We start from the raw sequence: 22,405 nt of genomic DNA, 5'->3' as shown, positions 1-22,405 counted from the left end.
GAGTTAATAAGGCAAATCACATTAACTTCCTTTTTTTTTTTTTTTGCAAATCACTTAAACTTTCTGAGATTTAATTTTCTCTTTTATAGAATGAAACCAGTAACACCTATCTCATGGAGCCTTCATGGGATTAATATCACAGAAAAACAAACAAAAGCATCTGCGAACTGTCAAGTGCTATAACATGCTAATTAGTTATTTTCCTAGCTCTCTCCCTCTGTCATCTATAAAATGAGTGATATGGATCTTACAAGATATTTTCAAACTACCTTTCAACAACCAGTACTGCCTTATAAACACACTGTTACGTATCACCCTAACTCAGAATATATTTGAAAACATTTGCCAAAGACAGGTGGATATATCTGTTTTCATTTCCACATTTATTGACATATGATGTGAACTGTACAGCAATTTTCAAAGGAACTATGTTGTTTAAACCTTTACTGCTTTAGACATAAAGAGCTTCAAAGTATTTTGAATTTTTACACCTTATATAGTTCACGATTACTGGTATTCAGTACTATTTTTCACCTATATTACCTAATAAAGCATTTCCCATAATCTATATAGGAATCATTCACAATTAGACATGAACTTCATGCGAATGCATCAGAAGAAAATGGAAGGAAACCTGACTAGCTGTTGGCCGTTTCTTGGGATCCCACTGTAGCATGTCTCTCAGGAGCTGAACTGCTTCGCTGCTGGCATTTGGAATGAGGGTTTTCAAGTTATTGGGCACACACTGGGGCCAGCGGAAGTTCATCGCATTTGACAGTTGGTAGCCTTCAGGCCAGTCAGTCTGAAAGAAAGAAAAGGTAGAGAGCGTTCCCCAGCCAACTGCTGAAATAAGGACTTTATATTCCGGCACATGTGCCCATAACAGAAAGGTGACTTGTCATTACCACATCCCTACTCACTATGGTGGGCCATCCCAGAGGCAGGTGTAAATATGTGACTGGGGTTATAAAGGAGCGGAGGAGGGCTACGGATCACATCGGGGGACTTCTGCATGGATAAGAGATGTGGCCATGAGCACACAGAAGGGAGCAGAGAGGCGTGGGGAGAAAATCAGAGGGAGCCAGGAAGTTTGCCACTGCAGGGTAGGAGGAGGGGGCGGAAGACTACCAGGGCGAGGAAGACTCCAGAACGAGCCCGTGCTGCCCAGGGAGGCGGCCGGGAGCACAGGAAGCTGCTGCTTTGCCCCACATCATTTACCTTTTTGGGTGTCCCCAGTACTTGGCAGATTTTGAAGATAGTATCGATCTCACTGGCCCCGGGGAAGAGTGGCCGGAGGGTGTACACCTCTGCCATGATACAGCCCACGGCCCAGATGTCGATGGGCGAGCTGTAGCTGGTGGACCGCAGGAGCACCTCCGGAGCCCGGTACCTGCAGGACGGAGGAGAAGCTAGCTCCCATCCAATAGCCAGGAGAAAACTAAACACACAACGAGCTTTCCAGGAGAGCATTTGTGTATTTCTGTTTTCTGTCTTGTTCAGGGCGGTGCGTTAACTTGTAAAGCCAACAGCTGTGGCTGCAGCATAAAGCTGGGCTCTTCTGTATCACAAAATTTTCAGTTGAGCATTTCTTAACAGTTCTCTTCTCTACAGCATCTTTGAGAAATACAGATAGTGAGAGACAGCAGGCAGAGAGCGAGCGAGAGAGAATATAGAGCTCGTCATCTGTAGACTCTTCTAGGTCATGGCCAACTGCTTAAATCAAATGCTTAGGGTCTGAAAGTTTTAATAACACCAGTTAGCTAATTTTCCAACAGGCCTTTGCAGAATCTTTTACACAACTCTTTTAGGAAACAGTCTTTAGGATGCTCTATATACAGACTATTTAGATTATAGAAAAGCATAATGGATTTCCTATAATATTTTTTATTGAAGTATAGTTTATTTACAATGTTGTGTTAGTTTCTGGTATACAGCAAAGTGATTCAGATACATATACATTCTTTTTCAGATTCTTTTCTATTATAGTTTACTACGAGATATTGAATATAGTTCCCTGTTGGACTTGCTTCTAAAATTATTTACAACACAAGCTTTTAAAGCTTGTACAATACCAACATTCCTACACATAGGTGTTTTCAAATGGTGCTCTTGGTGGAAAGTTAGTATCTGTGACATTAATACTCTCCTCAGTATAATCGCATGGTCTTTAAATATAAGAAATGCAATTAAATCCTCTTGAGGAAGAGTGTACTCACCATCTGGTAGATACATAGTCTGTGTATGGAGGTCTTGATCGGATTTCTCGGGCCAGTCCAAAGTCTGCAATTTTCACAAGTTCGGGTCCCATACAAAGGAGGTTCTCTGGCTTTAAGTCCCGATGGAAAAAGCCTGCAGAGGAAGTGGAAAAGGAATTCAGAGGCAGATCGTGTCTGCATCACTTTTTGCAGCTTTATTGCTCTTTTCATGACAGTGATAGTCTGGTATGACACCGAAGGCTCAGTACATTCATCCCAGTGATAATGATAATACAAAGCCCTTTGGGCCATTCATTTTCCTTGGATGAATTCAAAATGTCAAGTCCTTCAAAGTTGTCTTCATAATTTTTTTTTTCCCCAAGAGAACAAACTTCTTTTAAAATACCAAAACTCCATTATGGGCTGAGATAACCCGGCAAAAAAAAAATTGTCACTCTAGGGAAAAATACCATGCGTACGTTGCCCAAGCCAGCCGGAAAGAATCTCAGATTAAACCCATTAAAACCATGGTACTGGGATACTAGGAGTTTACACTGCTGCAGAAACACAATCACAGTTTTTGTTTAAGAAACAAAGGATTTATGAATATGACCTACTCATATCTGAGATCATGATGTGTATTGCAAATATGTTTAAATGTCAAATACTGATTACTTTGCCCAGTGAAAAAGCACAGTGTGGATCTGTAATCCATAGTGTGAAAGGCAGAGATAACTCATCAAGTGCGAAGCCTGTCTCAGCTACAGCAGGGCTTCAGGGGTACAGGCAGGAGAGACCCAAACACCCAGTGACCAGCATCACATGCCTTCCTCCTGCGGAGAGTATCACTGGCAGACATCATTCTGCATGAGCCTAAACCTGAACGGGTCACCAAAGCAGGGAATACAACTCTGTCAGTGCTGCTGATGCGGTTATTTGTCAACTACTATCACAACCAATGCTGAGAAGCTGGATTCAAAGTAGCAGATTATGGGAGGAAGTAAGAGCCATCCCTGACGTGCTGACTGTTCCTCAACCACCTCCGTGTTCACGTGCTCACGTCTCCATCTCTAATGTGCCTGCTGCCCCTCTTCAGACCCCTATCTCTGATAGGAGGGACAACAGCTGATGTCACCCCCATATTAACTTGTCCCAAACCACTCTTCTCCTCTCCCAAATCATCTCTCATTCTCAAACTTTTGATATGACTATAAGGTAGCTTATAGTCATGTTGGATCAATCTTTCCCCAGACAGTAACAGACTTGGGTCACAGTTTTCATCAGAATACTTCCTTTGGGTCCTTTCTGCCCTTTCTCTGACTTAAAAATGTGTAAATATGCATGCAGTTATGAGAATGGGATCTTTTGCCAGTGCACCCAGGAAGCCTCCACGACCCCTGCAACATATGATCTATAGATGATGGTTTCTCTTCCTAAACACTCAGAGCATCAAAAGCATGAAAAAAAGAGACCACAAACATCATTTTCTTACCGAACAGATGGGGAAAGTGAGTCACAAGGGGATGAGGGCTGAATTAGTCACAATCCCACCAAGCAGTGTGTCAGAGCTCTTGTACTATCTGGCTCTGTTCTGTCCCTCTCAATCCAGATGGCAAAACCTTGATTTGTGGGGCTGGTCCTTTCAAGTCCAGATTAACCCTGTTTCTCCTCTTAGACTGCCCTTTTCTCCTCTAGTTGGGCTACATTGTTATTTCCAAACTTAAGTGGCATTTCTCTGACACTGAAATGTCCTCCACATCCAGGTGCCACTGCCACCTTCCTGCCACCGACCCTAACACTCACTCAACAATCCTGCATCCTCTCTTATCCAGTGCATCCTATCACATCAACTGTACTCAGATACAAGCATCATTCCTGCACTCCAGACCCTGTAACTTGCTTCCACCCAGGTCATGCTCCGGTACACGCCGACAAACTGCTCCCATCAGGCAAGCTTTACCCTTTCCTGCTAACTGGTCTTTAATCCTACTTCCACAGAGAAGGTGAGCACTAATGAAATGAGGAGGGGTAAGATTCTGGTTCCTCATATCTCCCTCTAAGCAGCTTTCCTTTGATCCTGAAGGATCAAACTTCAGACCCCAAATAAAGTATCAGAGAAAAAATGGCTAGGGAAAAAGTTTAATTGCAAACAGACTCTTAAAAATGACTAATGAAAACTGTATTTGTCAGTTGACATATGTCATCTGTCATACGGTATTTGAAGATAAGCCTTTATAACTAGGAAGCATTTGTGAATACGTCTGTAGAATATCTGGCCTGAGTAATAGCAACAACTATGATCAACCTTAAACTCATGAGTTCTATTCATTAAAGGTCTAAGGCCCTCTTGTCAGGTACCTTTACTTTTCATCTCTATTTTAACAAAGCATCACTATTTGATCACTATGAGAGGCAATGCTTCGTAATAGTTAAGTAGGCAGAGTGATTGGGTTGCCTGATTTCAAATCCCAGTAGTGTTCACTGGCTGGCAAATGAGTTGCCCCCTATAAAATGGGGACATAACAGCATCTACTTTGTGGGGTTGTTTTGCAGGATTCATGTGTTAATATTTTGCAGAGCGTTTAGTGCAGTGCTTGGCACATCAGCACCTTGCAGGAGCTTGTCATTGTTTGTGGTACCTCTCCTCTCATTTTATAGTCTCGACAACCTGGCAAAGGGGGCAGGCAGACACCCTAGCTCCATTTTTTTGCTAAAAGAATTAAAGTTCATGAAGCTGGTGATGTGCCGCACCATCCCCGCCCCCCACCACCACCTGTGAGGAGGTGGCGCTAAGCTCTGATCTGATTCCTGGCCCAATCCATGTTCTGCTGATGTGTGCGCTCAGGCTTGTAACAATGAGCCCACGTCTTCCTCTGCACTTCTGATTCACAATGAAAACCCTTATAGCTGGGTTGTTCACAGATCATGAAACAGCAAAGTGCTATTCACACAGAATCTTCCTGTTTGAAACTGTTTGGCTTTCAGAACACAGGAACAGACCTTCAATTTAATTTCAGGGTACCCCATGTCAGTCGAATAACAGAGGGATTTTCTCTTTCATCCTGGCAGAAAATGTGTCGTGCTTTCTTTTTCACTAACAACCCTTGGGCAAGAAAAACATCAAGCCACAAAGAAGGCTTTCTCCTCTCCACATTCTGTTCATGAGGAATCTGATAGGAATACATGAAAATAACCAGAGAATACTTACACACTATGGATTTCTATAGTGCGCTTTCCTACTGGGGAAGTTGTAATTGCACAGATATTACTGAATTTAAACCGGCAGTGCTTTTATCAAGAAGGCCGGGAGGGATACCAACACACAGAAAGGCCAAGGGCTGACTCAAGGCTATGTACAGCAAGACAGGGGTGAAACACGAAGCAGAGAACCACCTCTTTGGGCCAAACATTTTCCTTTACGCCACCTAAGGCACTTCAGATCTCCTCCAGAGATATTTTTAAGTGCAGGGCAAGGATGAAACTCACTTTGCATTCATTATTTAACTTCTGCAAAGTACATATGCCTTGGCATTGCTCTCAGCACCAATGGAACTGTGTTTTCATTCCCAGTAGGGGGAGGTAGTCACTGACACGGCCATAGCAACCACCTGCAGCTCTGTGCTCTGCTCCCCAAGGAGTCTGCTCCCAGGGACAGACAGCACCTTCACACAGTGAGAACCAGCCAGCAGGCAAGAGCCTGGAACTCACAGAACAAATCTGTGAAGTGCTTTCAATTATTTTTTTTCCATGACTGGACGAAAGGAACAGTATAAAGCTCCAAAGTTCAGTCAACACCATATAAAACCATTCAAAAGTTTTCAAAAATCATTTATGAATGAAAATGTGATAGAACCCGCAAAATAAGTATCTATCCCACCTCCAATTATTTTTAATTAATTTAAAAATCAACTAATTGATTTTATTATTTATTTTTGGCTGCACTGGGTCTTCGTTGCTGCGCGTGGGCTTTCTCCAATTGCAGCGAGCAGGGGCTACTCTCTAGCTACGGTGCTTGCGCGTCTCACTGCGGTGACTTCTCTGGTTCTAGACAGCCGGCTCAGCAGACACGTGGTCTTAGCTGCCCCGTGGCATATGGAATCTTTCCAAGTCAGGGATTGAACTGTGTCCCCTGCATCGGCAATGGATTCTTTACCACAGGACCCCTGGGGAAGTTCCCCCACCTCAATTATCATCACGACTTCCTTCACCTCCGAGTCTCTGCTCTCTGTGAGAGCAGGCAGGTTTTTCTAGCGAAGCATGGCAAATGGACACAGATATGGGAACTAGTCTCCACTCTATTGCTCTAAGGCAGTGGGGCCTTTGGCATGTCTTTAAACCTCTCTGAACCTCTTCCTCTTCTTTGAAAGGAAAAGACGCCATTTGTTCTCTCTACCTGAGAACCTGGCAAGGAAACACAATAGGCAATGGATGAAATAACATTAAGCTCAAACCAGAACTGGCAGTTAGTGGCGGGAGAGTGTCCACGAGAATCTGAGGAAGAAGCATGGTACTGGGATTAGAAGAGCAAAGGAGGTCTGACTACCATAAACTGAGCCTTCCCTTGCACCATTTCCGAGTACAATCCAAGTGTGTAAGGCATGCAAGGGAGACTGATAATGCAAGGTTCCAAAGAGCTGTTTTCACATAATCATTTATGGATGCTAAATTACTGGATATGAATATGCATTGTGCGTATGTACATATATGTGCCCTGGTGGGTGTTGGGGAGAGTATATATGTAAAAGCATGTGTGCTCACAGATGTGTGCATGTGTGTGCACATATGGGTGCATGTATGTGTGAGCATATATGTGTTGATTTGATGGGATTTGGTAGAGACCTGAATAAAAGGATGTAAGTTCTTCCTGGCAACAACCAAGCCTCACAAAAAGCAACAAAAAGGAAAGGAAGAGAAAGCCAACACATGTTAACTTTCTTACAGACCCACCACGCAGTCCTCTGAGCAAAGAGCCCCGGTAACTGAGACACTATGATGGGTCCCTATTGGAACATGTCTAGTTGACCCTTCTCTTTGGAGATTCCCTTTGATTTCTCACCATTTCTTTCTCCTGAACTCTCAAATCTAGTAAGTACTCCTCCTCCTATCTGTCTGTAAGACACCACACCAGAAGTTTCCAGCATTTTGCAAACTCATACCATCCCTTGGGAATTCTTCTGTCAAAACTGTTCCTTCAACCTGTGTCAGTGGAATCAGAGATGATACCTTTTACCAAAGAGTTTTTATAGATTTGGTTCATGGGCTTGCATATCACTCTTGAATTATTCAGCACATACCCACGGCTTCCACAGATGGACAGCCTCTGTCTGTCTGTTTGTGTTTCGTTTGACCTCAAGTGTGAGGTGCTGCTTAGGGGTCATAGAGAAGACTGGGAAGGGTCCCAGACTTACCATGTGGCACAATGTCTTTTCCCCAGGCTGCCAATTTGCGTCAAATCTGAACTGGCTATCATCATCGGGCTTCTGCCCAGCTTCCTTGTTGGGTAATGAATCGGTAATATTGCATTTGCTGGTACAGTATTTGCAAAGGCAGTGATACCTTTAGACTGGGAGGGAACAGATTTCTGCCATGTAATATCAGCCTGTCCATCTGTCTGGACGTCAAAGCCACCCCAAATGGCCTCCTGAGGGACTCCCTACTCCCCTGGTAGACACATATGTCCATCCCAAGGCTCTGTGTTCATAAGGTATCAACCCAACCTCAGCTGGGTCTGTGGCCAGTTAATAACCCAGACTAGTAATGCCTACTAATGACTACTAATCCTACTCAATACTGTACAAAAGCCCAGCTAAGAACAGCAGTGATAGAGGATTTCCTGACGGGTATGTGACCATCCATTCCTCTGGATGCTCTAAATCTCTCCCTGGACTAACCAGACCATCACTAGAGTGAATCATACTGGGCCCCACTAGGACCATTTTCTCTGATCAGGTGACGTAATTGGCCTATGTTGAGGGAGAGGACCTGGAACTATCTCATGCAACGCATTGCTGTGTTTACTGTGAGGGTAACGTTATGTAAAGATCCATGAGAGAAACCTCTCTGGTATCAGTACCAGGAATAGCTCTGCTTCTCTTGGGCAACTGAACCGTTTATACATTGGAGAGACCAAGTAGGCTGCAATTGGTCATGTTTCATGTTCTGCATTGTCTAACAAACACAGACTCACATCTGTAGCCTGTTTCTTCTACTTAAATAAGACTTGCTGACATGTATTTCATGGAGTAATCTCACCCCTGGCTATATCCATGCCTTGTTTTGCTTTTTCTTTGCTTATTTTAAGTGTATTTTATTTTCCTGGATTGCATAAATCTTATTAGACCACTTTGCACCGCTCTGAACAAGCTGAAATTAAATATACTAAGAAAATGAGAAACCACAGTAAAGCAGTGCTAGTTAAGGGGGGTTAAACATCATATGTGGACGGAGCTTGTCTGAATTCTAAATGAGGTTTCTCATTAATACGCCAGTTAATGGTCAGGAATAATTCTTCAACATATAACTAACAAGCTTGATGTTGAAGCCTAGAGAACAAGAACATGCAGAAATGATAAATAATGAGGGAAATTCAGAAATCAAGCTACAGAAGATAACATATTCCAAAATCCATTATCAGCCTCACAACTCTTCAACTTCTTCTGGGAGTCAGTTACAAAAGACACTGACGCATCCTACACCTTCTACCTGAGGACAGCATTTCATTGCTATTCAAAAGCACAATACTCCAATCACCTACCGTGTTTGTGAATAAATGCAAGTCCTTGCAGTATCTGATACATGATATTTCTTATAGCAGACTCAGGAAACAACTTATTTCTGTGTGGGGCAGAGGGAAAAAAGTTATAAATCTCAATTTATGAAATTTGTTTATCAAACCAAATCCCCTGTCCTCAAATTCTTAGCATAACCAAAAGAATATAAGAAAACACTTGCTCACATGCTAATTTGATCAGATCCTTGGATCATAAAGACCAAAGAAAAGCAAATGTTTATCCATGTAACAGAGCATACCTTATAAGTACCAAATATATTCAGTTATGTTACAAAGAAGAAACGATTAAACATTTAATAATAAACCTAGAAAAATTCCTTCCAATATATCTTATAAAAAATCGCCTCTCTCCATAATATAATTAAAGCATAACAAATTTTTGATGGGGAAGATCTGAGGTCTTTCACTTGAAGGTCTGAGGAGATGCAGTGGATAGTGACATTTTCCCTTGGTTGTGCAAGCCATACAGCTTCACTGCTATTCCTGACAATGAAAATGATTTTTGTTCACTGAAATTACTCAGAGGGATGCTCCAAATGGCATTCACCTGCTACCAAGAAAATGTGCCCAACAGGTTCCACACGGTTCACTTTTAAAGTTCAAAATGACCATTGCAGGTAAATTTTTTATTTGTTTCTTTGTCTTCCCAGCATGCGAGCCCTGAGCACTATAGCAAGACAGGCACTGTAAGGGGCCTGGAAGTATCCGATGGATGGCTCAGAACGCATGAATGTGCTGTACTTTTCACCTGTAGTCACTCAGCCCATACTATCCCGTGGAAAGGAGACCTGCAGAGTTATCTGCAAAACCTCTGAGTCTATTTGGATAAATCACCCATTAAGACATTCATAATAACTACTCTGAAAGCACTTTTCTCCCCAGCTATCCCAGGGCCTCCCAAGTGGGACTGCAGGTGGGGGCCCCTCATCTCCTGGCAGCTTTAAACAGCCAAGCTCAGGCAGCATGCCCACAATAAACAAAAGAAGAAGGAAAACACATGCACATTGCAACATTTGTTTCTAAGAATATGATGACCACCCTGTACCTTTCTTTAATGAGCTGGTAAAGATTCTCCTTCATGTACTCAAAGATAAAATAAAGATGATCATTTTCCCTGATAACTTCTTTTAATTTTACTACATTTGCATGGTTGAGCTTCTTTAAAGACTGAAAGGCAATGAAAAAAAAAAACATAAACATTACAGTTAATTTTTGAATTTTAATGTTGTTGAAAAAAGAAAAGCAATCCCACAAATCAAATCCAGAGTTGGACTATAAAGAAAGCTGAGCACCGAAGAATGATGCTTTTGAACTGTGGTGTTGGAGAAGACTCTTGAGAGTCCCTTGGACTGCAAGGATATCCAACCAGTCCATCCTAAAGGAGATCAGTCCTGGGTGTTCATTGGAAGGACTTATGTTGAAGCTGAAACTCTAATACTTTGGCCACCTGATGCGAAGACCTGACTCATTGGAAAAGACCCTGATGCTGGGCAAGATTGAAGGTAGGAGGAGAAGGGGATGACAGAGGATGAGATGGTTGGATGGCATCATCGATTCGATGGACATGGGTTTGGGAGAACTCCGAGAGTTGGTGATGGACAGGGAGGCCTGGCGTGCTGCAGTTCATGGGGTCGCAAAGAGTCAGACACGACTGAGTGACTGAACTGAATCCCACAAACAGGAAGAAGCACCTAATTCTAGAACTGTAGCAAAGTGGCACAATTCATATTATACTGACAATATTTTAATAAACGGTATTTCTCTGAATTGGTAGTAACTTTCCATAGAAAAACTATTTCAATTGATGAACCAGGAGATGAGAACGTGAGAATAACTGGAGCTGCTGGCTTCCTCTAGCACAAGGTACAGGGCCAGGGCTATTTTAGGTGTACTCCCTCCAGGTGATGGAACTCACGCCATGAAAGTGACCAGAGAGGAAACCACTGAGGCTGTGATTGATATTGGAGAGGCAGCTGCTGGGAACTGAGGTCACCAGCCAGCAGTCTGCAGACATGCTGAGCAGGAAATTGCTCAAATAGACAGAGGCTGACAGCCCAGTTTTCTCAACTTTCTTCTGACTCATGTGTGTCCCTGGGACGTATAGCTCTTCTTACAAGGTGAGTGTTAAAGAAGAAGGCAAAGAAGGAGGGGAGAAGGAGGAGAAATTTCACTGGCAAGACCGTGAAGTGAGATGAGAGAGACCTTTGATTCCAAGAACAGCAAAGGCAAAAAAGTCAAGTGGGGGATGAGGAACGGAGTGAGTAGCTCAGAAAACGGTGAGTGACCTTCTGATTATTCCCCATGCACACGTGTGGTTTCCTCTTCCTGGAACATACATGTGAGAGCAGCCATGTGCAAGCTGCTTTCTGTTTGCATCACTAGCTCTGTCTACAGTGAACAAATACACTTTCATAACGGTGAGCAGCAATCCAGTTCATGTGCGATGACCAGACACCCAACTGCAGGTTTGCTCGCCAGCTGATCTGAATTTGACGGACCGTCTCTTTCAAGAATGCCTCACGGAGTCACTGTGGCAATGGGTTAAGCCCTTTAACTCAAAAACCCTTTTCCTCATGGAGACGTGAGTCTGACAATAATAAATTGTAAAGCCCTCTTTATCTCTGAACTTCCTTCAAAAGAACATTCCTTCTATAAAACAAACAACCAGGATGTTTGAAGATGAAAGTGTTAACGTGAGTGTCCAAACCTGGAAGGGCATTCAATAACAAGGCACCCAAGGGGAATGTGTAATGTGACCAAGTTACTTAAGCAGCTGGGAAGAGGGAGGAAATATGGCCAGTGAACTAGGAACAAAATAAGACGTCTGGAACCTCTTCCCTGAAAGACAAGCTTTTGCCAAGCGCCTCTCTGGCAGGAAATCCTCAGCTGTTTTGGCCAAATGGCCAGATCCTGATTACTACTTCTAGTCGCGTTGGATTTCTGGTTCTCTGTGAGTAGCAAACATTACTAACTTGTAAGCACTCACCAGACTCTCATGGACTGCAGTGTGCCTTTCCTGTCTCTTTGCTTAAAATGCACCACCAGCCATGGCTGAGGCCTGTGGTGGACGAGCGCAGGATGAACTGGGCAGATTCATTCAGAGGAAGACGAAGTCGGTTTTAGAGCTTTGAGAGAAGAGACTTCCAGGCAAGGAGGAGGGTACCTTCTGCTTTTAGCCAGATGTTTGTTTGAGCGTGAATTACCAGTCCAAGTCTAAGAGTGGCTGCAGCTCTCGCATCTAAGTGAGGTTCAGGGGCCAATTAAAGTCTCTATCAGTTTAACAGAAAAAGAAGTAATATAAAAAAAGGACCAATTTTGTGGAGGACCTCACGTGACTCATTTTCGAGAGACATACTTCCAGAAAGAAGGCATCTTGTTTTTGGCTTGGCAAAGGCTTCCAAAGAGAGAGAGGCAGGTCAGCTACATCAGGCAGAGAAGAAGGAGCACAACAGAGATGCTTCAGGGAGGGGAAACCTGCAGGCTCCGAGTGCTCGGTGTGTCTCACCCACGTCACTTAAAGAGTCAGGCCCAGATAAGCTAGGTAGGGGGCAACGACGTGTCAGGAGGGAGACCCTCAGAGGTCGGGTGAGGGAGCAAGTGGCCACCCTGTGTCTGACGGAAGAGAACTGCCTGGATGCCAGACCCTGGGCTTGAGACCAAGCCTCGCTGCCAAGAGCTGGGTTTCCCTCCAGCAAATGACGGAGTCTCTGGGTCTCAGGTCTTGCCATCATGAAACTCAAGATGCTAAGACCTTCCTCATCAGGTCGTTGTGGGGATGGAATAAGACCGAGTGTGTAAAGCATCTAAGATGCTGCCTGGCCCATAACAGCTACTCAGTAAATGGTAGATGGTGTGTGAATAGCTGAGTGCTGGGGAGACGAGATGTGTGGGGAGTGGGGTCACACAGGCCATGCCATGAGCTGTGGTTTCTGAGTGGAGGAGTAAATGGTAATTACGACAGAAGAGGGAGCAATGATGAGCCCTGGGGGAGGCAGACAATCTAGAAAATTCAGGCACTTGTGTCCACTAAGCAGTTGGATATACGGACCTGAAGCAGGGGTCGGCAAACTTTTCTGTCAAGGGACAGACAGTATATATCTTAGGCTTTCCTGGTCATATATAGTCCCCACTGCAACTACTCAGCTTGGCCAGTGTAGCATGAAATCCGCCATTGATAATATGCAAACAAATGGACATGGCTGCATCCTAATGATTTTTTAAAATAAAAACAGGCAGTAGGCTATTTATTGACCCCTGATCTAAACGCATAAGTAAGATAAAAGATGTGACGGGGCTGCTGAAGGAAGGGGAATGACTAAAATCCCCTGGGAGGAGAAGTCAAAGCAAAGGAAAAAGAATTGCTGAGAAGAGAGTGTGAGAGATTATCATTATTTAAAGGGTGAACCCATACAACCATTGGTGAAAGGCAAGAAAGAAGGAGAAGAGGTGGGTCAAAGCAGAGTCCACAGACATGGGAGAGGAGGGGAGGAGAGGAAGTGGTCCACAGACAAGAAAATGCCTGAGAAAATGATCCTGGACTTGGCAGCTAGGAGAGCAGCTTGTGGCTTTTAGGAGAGCAGCTTCAGCAGAAGGCCTGATTCAGTGAAGTGGAAAGTCAGTGGTGAGGGGAAGTGATGGCAGAAGGGGAGCCTGGAAAGTGAGGTCAGGAAGAGGGATGGGTGGGAGGTCCAGGGGAGGGAGGGTTGAGTCTGGTTAGAGAGAACAATGGGCACATTGATGGATGGAAGACAAGGAGCCAGTGGAAAGGAGTTTAAAGATACAGGAAGGTTCATAATGGCCAAAGGAGTCTCAGTGTCCATCGATGGATGAATGGATAAACAATATATAACAGATCCACACGATGGGCTGTTAATCAGCCTTAAAAAGGAAGGAGATCCTGACATGGGGATGAATCTTGAAGACATTCTAAGACATTCTGAAACAAGCCAGTCACAAAAAAGACAAATACTGTATGATTGCACTTATATGAGGGACCTAGTGTAGTTGAATTCACACAGATAGAATGCAGAATGGTGCTGGCCAGAGGCTGGGGGGAGGGATTCATGGGGAATTTTTGTTTAATGGATGAAGAGTTTCAGCTTTGCAAGATGAAAAGAGTCCCGGAGATGGATGCTGCTAATGGCAGTACAATAATGTATATACTTAATGCCACTGAACTGTACCATTTTTAGGTCAAATACGCAATTCTGAATCTATTTTGAGCCCTCTGGGTTCTAGCATGGGACACCTTTGTCATTCCAATAGTGTCCGCTATTTCTCTGACTATCTACCTGGCAACCTGCCATTTTCCTTTGAGTTTCTGTTAACCTTAATGCACAGGCTTTGTTTGTGGAAAATGTGCAAAAAAGCTTTCCTCAGAGACGACTATACAATATGATTACTGCATATTTCAATTTCTGGATGGTATGACAGATTTTCTAATACTGTTTAGTTTTTACTATGTAAACAAAGTGGTGCAAATCTTTTAAAAAGTGTTTAAAAAGGAAAATATTATGTTATGTACATTTCATCATAACTTGAAAGAAAAGGGACATTAGTGAGAAACTAGTGAAAGCTGAATAAATCTGTGGTTAACAGTCTATTACCAAGATTTAAAAAAAGTACATGAATACACACACAAAAAAACTTTTACAAAAAGTACACGCACTAACAGAATACCACAATCTTCTTCTCTTAGCTGTTAACTGTATTGTTATCATCTGCCTCCTTTTCCAGCTTCAGTGAAACAATTCTAACTGTATCAACTATAAATCTACTGTGTATAAAGCAATTTTAATCAACCATATGTAAATTATTCCCTTATGTGTTAATAAATACCTTGACCTCCCGAAGGTTCATGCATTCTTCCCAGGAATAAAACTTTCTTTTCATTCTAAAAGAGGAGAGAAACAAACAGCATGCTTACTTCCAGTAACAGGCTATGCTTTATCTTAAAAAAAAAAAAAGTTTTCATTCTGGACCTAATGAACAGTGCTTAAAGTGGGTTCCAATTTCTACCAAACAGTATACTATCCAAAACAGCACTTTACTTAGAAACCTGGCAGTGCAATCAATTTTGCAGCAGAAAAGTTCCCCAGGAGACTTAGTACAGGGTAGTGCAAAGAGGTCTGGACGGATGTCTTCCTCTGTCACTGATTAGCTGACCATGGGAAAATTCCATGGGCTTATTTTATCTAGACCAGAGCTGTCCAATCGAACTTTCTGTATTGGTGGGAATGTTCTGTGCTATCCAGTATGGGAGCCATTAGATGCACGTGACTACTGAGCAGTTGGAGTGAGGCTAGTTAAACACAGAAACTGAATTCTTAATTTAAATTTTAAATTTAAATGACACATGATTACTTGCCGCCATGTTGGACTGCACAAGGACAGGCCCTCTGGTACAGGGGTTGGCAAACTATGACCCATGAGCCAGCTCCCCCCGACCATCTGATTTGATACAGCCCCCAAGACAAGAAGGGCACTCATCTTTTGTTTTATTTTACTGTAAAAATATGTATTTATTTGGGTCTTAGTTGCTGCACACGGGACCTTCACTCTTCACTGCGGAATGTGGGACCTAGTTCCCTGACCAGGGATTGAACTTGCACTGGGAGCAGGGAGTCTTAGCCACTGAAGCCACCAGGGAAGTCCCTCACCGATGTTTCTAAATGGTTGTAGAACCTAGATGTCCATCAGCAGATGAATGGATAAGAAAGCTGTGGTACATATACACAATGGAGTATTACTCAGCTGCTAAAAAGAATTCATTTGAATCAGTTCTGATGAGATGGATGAAACTGGAGCCGATTATACAGAGTGAAGTAAGCCAGAAAGAAAAACACCAATACAGTATACTAACACATATATATGGAATTTAGAAAGATGGCAATGACGACCCTGTATGCAAGACAGCAAAAAAGACACAGACGTGTATAACGGACTTTTGGACTCAGAGGGAGAGGGAGAGGGTGGGATGATTTGGGAGAATGGCATTGTAACATGTATACTATCGTGTAAGAATCGAATCGCCAGTCTATGTCCGACGCAGGATACAGCATGCTTGGGGCTGGTGCACGGTGATGACCCAGAGAGATGTTATGGGGAGGGAGGTGGGAGGGGGGTTCATGTTTGGGAACACATGTACACCTGGGGTGGATTCATGTCAAGGTATGGCAAAACCAATACAGTATTGTAAAGTAAAATAAAGTAAAAATAAAAATTAAAAGAAAAAAAAATGGTTGTAGAAAACAAAAGAAAAATAGTAAATCATGACATGTGAAAGTGATCTGAAATTCAAGCTTCAGTTTCCACAAATGAAGTTTTGCTGGAACACAATCACACCCGTTTGTTTCTATATGATCTGTGGTTGCCTTCCCATTACGACAGCAGAGCTGGGTTGTGACGGAGACCGTATGGCCTACAAAGCCCAAAATATTTACTGCTTGGCCCTTTGCAGGAAAAGTGTGCCAACCCCTGGCCCAGAGCCTGAGGAGAGAGACAGAGAGCCCGGTGAGCTGGCCAGAAAGCTAAGGGTTCCCGCTTTCACAGCACTTCAACCACATCCTCTCATTTGAATCTTATGGCAGCCCCATGAGACAGATGGGATGGGAAGAAACTAAGAAAGAGAAGTTATGCCATTTCCCCAAGGTCTCATCACTGGCTACTGAAAGACCAACTCTCATCTCTCCTTCTCACTCTGACAAGTCTGTCCCTAATGTCACATTGCTCCTCAGTTGAGTGACCAGTCCCTTTATTCATGCCCTAGGTATTTTTTTAGCCCCTGCTACGTGGCAGAGGCCCAGGAACTAGAGAGACATTCCTCATGGCACCGACCTCAGAGCAGGAAGGCAAGTGATCAACCATCTTCTGTGTTGACTGCTATGGAGGAGAGGGTCAGGGCATCGTGAAACTGGGCCCCAAAGCGACCTAACCTTGTCTAAGGTATCAGGGAACAGTTGTCCAGGAAAGTGGTATTAAACCAAGACCTGAAGCATCAGGGGAATTTGGCCCAGTTGGTGCGTGGGGTAGGGAGTTGCATAGGAAGGCACAGGGCAGAAAGGGATCTGCTGAGTTCAAGAAGCCAAAGGCCAGAGTGGCTGCGATGAAGCAGACAAAGTGGTTAGTAGGAGGAGATGCACCAAGGAAAACAGGGAAGGGCAGATTTGTAAAACTGGGGGTTTGATCCTACAACTGATAGGAAGAGATTAAAAGCTCCTAGTTTGGGTTCTTTGAAAGCACAGTCTGAGGCAAGGACTTGGATGCAGGGAGTTTACTGGGAAGTGAATTCCAGGAAACCAGGGCAGGGAGCAGGGAATCTAAGAACAGACATCTGGGGTAAGAACCTCGAGTACGAAGGATAAAACTCACTTTTTAATAGCAATCAGTTCCCCAGACTCGATGCTTCTTCCCAGCAGGACGGAACCATAGGTTCCATCCCCGAGTTGCTTGATGGTTGTGTATCTATTCATGGTGTGCCCGCTCAGGCCGGACACTCATCTCAGGGCTGAGGTGGATCAGTCCTGCAGCCGCAGCCGACCTCCCCAGAGTGTAACCAGATTTTTCTATGGCAGCACCAGCACAAGGTATTCAATAGAACGTGACTATCTTCCAAATACATATTTTCCAAGATGAGTCTTCTGCCTGTAGAGAATGATAAGAAACAAGGATAAATGTTAATGGACATTTCTGAGTCTGTCTAAATCAGGAACCAGCTGTAACCCCCCAGCTCACCATCCGTTATTTGTAAATACAGTTTTATTGGCACACAGTCATGCCCACTGCATATTATTGGCAGCTGTTTTCATACTGCACAGCCAAGTAGCATGTGACACGGACTGTATAGTCCACAAAGCCTAAGGGACGTATTACTGTGCCCTTTACAAAAAAATGTTTGTCCACTTCTGGTCTAAATATTGCTCTTTTCTAATTTTTTATAAAACAAGAAATAGAATTCTTGGAAAGTGATTTCACCACTGACTCAGAAATTAATCAGGCGCAATTTAATACCTTTCTGCTGACTAACCACTGTAGGCAAACACTACATGGTAACTACAGCCGATGGAAATTGCTGAGCTACAAAACTGCATGCTAAATATGCTGCGTTCTGTGTAATTCAGCTACAATTAACAATGTAAACACACAAAAGCCAAGAAATGCTTAAATTAAGGTTCTCCTGATATAGAACTTACATGTGCTCCATGAACTGTTTGTGGCTAGGCAAAGATAGTAGTTTAATATTTTTATTACTAGACATTCGGAAGCTGAACAAAGAACTAGTAATTTTTTTAAGGCCTGTATGCTGGGTGTGTCTCTTTTAAAGTCATTCATATGTGTTTTTTTAAAAAGATAAGTCATTGATTTGTTCATTTATAAAACTGTTATTCAGTCTGCCTATAATGAATAAAATGTTGTACATAACTTAAGTGATTGCAATGCCTTTAATAATAAAATGTAAATACTTTAAATAAGAATACTAAAGGCATTAAAAATACATCTGTCAAACTAATAATCTGAAAATTCAAAAGATCAGAAAAGAATGGTTAGAAGTACGTGACATTCTACAACTAAATCCAGTCAATGCAACTTCTCCTTCCAAAAGAATTCCAATCAATAAATGTAGAAGGAAAGAGGGAATTAAGAAATTCACAATTTGTTACAGACAAGATTCGCAGATGGATGCAAATACTGGTCGATGAATGTTTGGGGAGAAACAGGGGACATAAAATCAGGTGAAATAAGTCCAAGAAAGATAAAGACTGTATGATATCACTTAAGGTGAATCAGGGAAAAGGTGTCTAGGTATTCTTTGTACTGTTCCAGCAACTGTGTAGTATGTTTGAATTATTATAGACTAAAAGTTGAAAAAAATTCTCAAAATGGTAGAGGAATGAAATCTTTAAAAAGATAATATGTATCTTCAGCATTTTTTTGGCCTAAAATATTTTTATGTAGATTTACTTAATAAAACCTAATATGAACTTGTTTGTAAGACAGAACACATCATATGTCATGGCTTCTCCACGTCACGATTAGTGCACTATGGACTATTTTGGATTCAAGCTGTGTCTCAACATAGAAACAGCATTTGGGCCACAACATAAGCAATTTGGGGCTCTGTGTTTTTCCTTCTTATTTATATTTATCTCCATCTATTTTTTATATGGGGTTTCCCACGTGGCTCAGGGGTAAAGAGTCTGCCTGTCAAAGCAGGAGACACACGAGATTCTAGTTCAGTCCCTGGGTTGGGAAGATCCACTGGAGAAGGGAATGGCAACCCACTCCAGTATTGTTGCCTGACTGGCAGGCTACAGTCCACAGGGTCACAAAGAGTCAGATATGACTTAGAGACTAGACAACATTTTTGATATGACAATATGGTTTTTGCATTATTCATAATTTCATTTTCCAAGTTAAAATTCCCAAACCATTGTTGTATGTCATCTTCCTTAAAAAAAAAGTCACTGGAACTTTGATCTGTCACAAATCAGCTAACTAATAAATTACATGCTTTTTTTTTTAAAGTAGCCTTTGACCTAGAACAGTGGGAAACCACTTTTTTTAACAAGAAAATAACATGATCAGATTTGCATTTAGTAATCCAGTTAGTTAGAATATTCTTCTTAATGTCCAACTTAAACTTGACTATTCTAATTTCTTCATGCTGCATTTTTGGTGGACATAAAAAAAACTGTCATGAAAATGTGTATGATCATCAAATTAGTAATCAGATGTGTACCTCTCAGCCTCCTCTTGCTGTAATTACACAACCTTTCCTCATAGGACCCATTTTTCCACTCCTTTAATTATCTTTGGCATTCATCTCTGAATCCTCACACATTTTTCCATCTCCTTGATGAACTATGGTGACCAAAATTTAATAACGATCTACATTCCAGTAGCATGTGGGCTTTCCCTTTTTTTTGGTGGTGGTGGGGGGGACAATGGGCATTATACTATAATAATAGTAATTCATATATATTATTAATCATAGAAGCCTTTCTTTGATAGTTACTTCCTCATTGACTAAAATTGTATAATTGGGAAAATGTCTTCCTAGATTACCATTGAGAAAGCTCTCTGGAAAAAATTAAGAGCTTTATCAAAATCATGATAGAGTGGGTCATTCATTCAGTATACAGTTCCCCTATGATTCCTCCTTGCTACCATCAGTCACACTATCATAGAACAAAACTCAATTACTCTGGCAAGATTTGACCCTCAACACACCATAGCAGTTGCTTTTTAATTTTATTTCGAGTAATCACATACTGTTGTAAAATGGATCCGACTAGAGTCTCTTCGGGCACTGAAGTCAGGTTGACAGAGTCTAATTTTATTCATACCGAGATGTCAAGCACTATGCAAGCCTTCTGGGGTACATTATGGATAAGGGAAGGTCCTTCTTTTAAATGACTCACAACTGTCACGTACGTGGAAGTTGCCGGAAACACTGTGAGCCCACAGTAGAGAGAGCAGCCAATTCTTGGGAGGAGGGAGAGACCTGACAACCCTTCAGAGCAAAAGCAGTATTGAGGTTTGAAGAATGAGCGAAGTTTTATTACACAGAAGAGAGAGAAAGGAGTTACAGATGGAAAAAAAACTCTGCCAAGGTTAGTGGGTATTAGAGCTTGGTATGCTCACAAGGCGGCAAATGCCTAGTCGCTCCTACCCTGTGTAAACTGTAGAATCACCTGGGAAATTTTTAACAGATATTGATGCCCAAGTCCCATTTCTAAGAGAAGGTCAAGGGTAGGGGCTGAGTTCTGGTAGTTTAGAAAGCCCTCCAGGGGATTCCAATGTGCAACCCAACTGTGAAGTACAAGGCTAGGGCATAACAGCCACGGAGGGTAGTAAGGAAATGCAGGCTACTTTGAGTGGGGTCTAGTTGTGAAAAGGTGTATTTGTCATGCAGGAATTTGGTCTTTACCCTGCCACAGGGGAATTCTCTGGGGGTTTTTAAGCAGGGAAATCGCATGAGGAAGATCCCCCCTTGACTATTCAAACTGATGTTAGAATAGAGAGACTTGAGGCAGACAGACAAGTTTGAGAGTACTGCAATAGTTAGGTGAACTATGTGGAAGGTCTGAACAAAGGTACTGGACAGGATGAAAGTTAGAGTGGGAGATACTATGGGATCTATTTTCTATGGTGTTGAATTTGAAGTGTGCACAAAACCTCTCACTGGAGATGCTCTTAGGCTGTTCTATTTTTTTTCCCCCCAAAGATAGTGTATTACTGGAGTTCTTAGGAGGACAGCATTCAGACAAGGCTAATATACTGCAAAACTCTGGGGTATCATAGAGCACTACATGGATGGTGTCCACTGGAGTTTTGCAACATGGCAGCCGTGGGTCCAGAATAAGGGACATGTGACAGTCTCAACCTGAATTATTGTTCAACTCTGGGTGACAAACTTCAAGAAAGATATTAAAGAACATACTAAGGGTCTAAATGAAAGCATAAGAAGAGTAGCTGAAAAAACAACAGAATACAGAAGAAAAGGAGACTTAGGCAGCCATGTTGATTATTTCAAGTATACAGAGGGGTACTGGAGAGAAGGATTAGTTGCATTATATATGAATCCAGAGGACAGATTCTGAGTTGTCTATGCTCTAATAAATTATTTCCTATCCTAAAAGAAAAAAAAGAAGTGGCATTATGCAAATTAACATTAGACAAAAAGTATCACTTGACCACAGTCAATTCTGAACATAACCTAGCAAGAAGTGGTTAATGACATTTGAGATCAGTATTGTTCAGTTGTTCATCATTTTTGTGGTGGCCTGAATGTAATGACTCACGTTATGCTCTGAAAGGAAACGATAAAAACTCACTGCCGCTCTGGGAAAGCAACAGGGTGATGGACAACACTCTAGGAGAAAGAGGGACCGTATGAGATGCCAACACCCGACAGCCATGCTCCTCTTGCTGCTTAATTTATAGAGCTCTGATTTTATTCAAGATTCAGTATAATCAGGGATGGCAGCCACCTACTACAGCCTCAAGGCATGAACTAGGATCAGTCGAAGCCAAGCCAAGCAATTCTACTTCCTACTGAATGCTGTTTAGGAGTGGGACGATGGGAAGGGGAAAGTGAGCCGGCGAGGGAAGAGAAAGTCTTCTGAGGGGGAATCTACTCCCTGATAGACACAGTTGGGGCTTCCCTGGTGGCTCAGCGGTAAAGAATCTGCTTTAGAACTGGGTTTGATCCCTGGGTCAGGAAGATCCCCTGGAGGAGGGCATGGCAACCCACTCCAGTATTCTTGCCTGGAGAATCCCGATGGACAGAGGAGCCTGGTGGGTTACAGTCCACGGGGTCGCACAGAGTTGGACACGACTGAAGTGACTAAGCAGCAGCAGCAGCAGAGACAGTTGACCAAGAGGTTGCCCTGTGTTTCTGCCTTGAACATGGTTGTAT

At 42.6% G+C, this 22,405-nt stretch overlaps 1 protein-coding gene across 4 annotated transcripts in view; it reads right to left on the bottom strand.

The window, feature by feature from the left end:
* Positions 1–22,405, bottom strand: part of ICK (intestinal cell kinase) — a 47,120-nt gene that overhangs the window by 13,221 nt on the left and 11,494 nt on the right. For all 4 annotated transcript variants that reach the window (XR_001917123.1, XR_001917124.1, XM_018039103.1 and 1 more), the window contains exons 2-8: positions 17,356–17,628; positions 14,824–14,878; positions 10,031–10,152; positions 8,950–9,029; positions 2,217–2,349; positions 1,219–1,390; positions 635–802 (exon numbers count right to left, since the gene is read on the bottom strand). Coding sequence is in view for 2 of the 4 variants with exons in the window: in XM_018039103.1 (XP_017894592.1) it covers positions 635–802; positions 1,219–1,390; positions 2,217–2,349; positions 8,950–9,029; positions 10,031–10,152; positions 14,824–14,878; positions 17,356–17,456 (831 nt within the window). In the remaining 2 variants the exon portion in view is untranslated. The remainder of the gene's footprint in view (positions 1–634; positions 803–1,218; positions 1,391–2,216; positions 2,350–8,949; positions 9,030–10,030; positions 10,153–14,823; positions 14,879–17,355; positions 17,629–22,405) is intronic.

Source organism: Capra hircus, chromosome 23 (assembly GCF_001704415.2).
Source record: "Capra hircus breed San Clemente chromosome 23, ASM170441v1, whole genome shotgun sequence".
Lineage (NCBI taxonomy): Eukaryota > Metazoa > Chordata > Mammalia > Artiodactyla > Bovidae > Capra > Capra hircus.
This window is presented reverse-complemented; position numbering and strand designations above follow the sequence as displayed.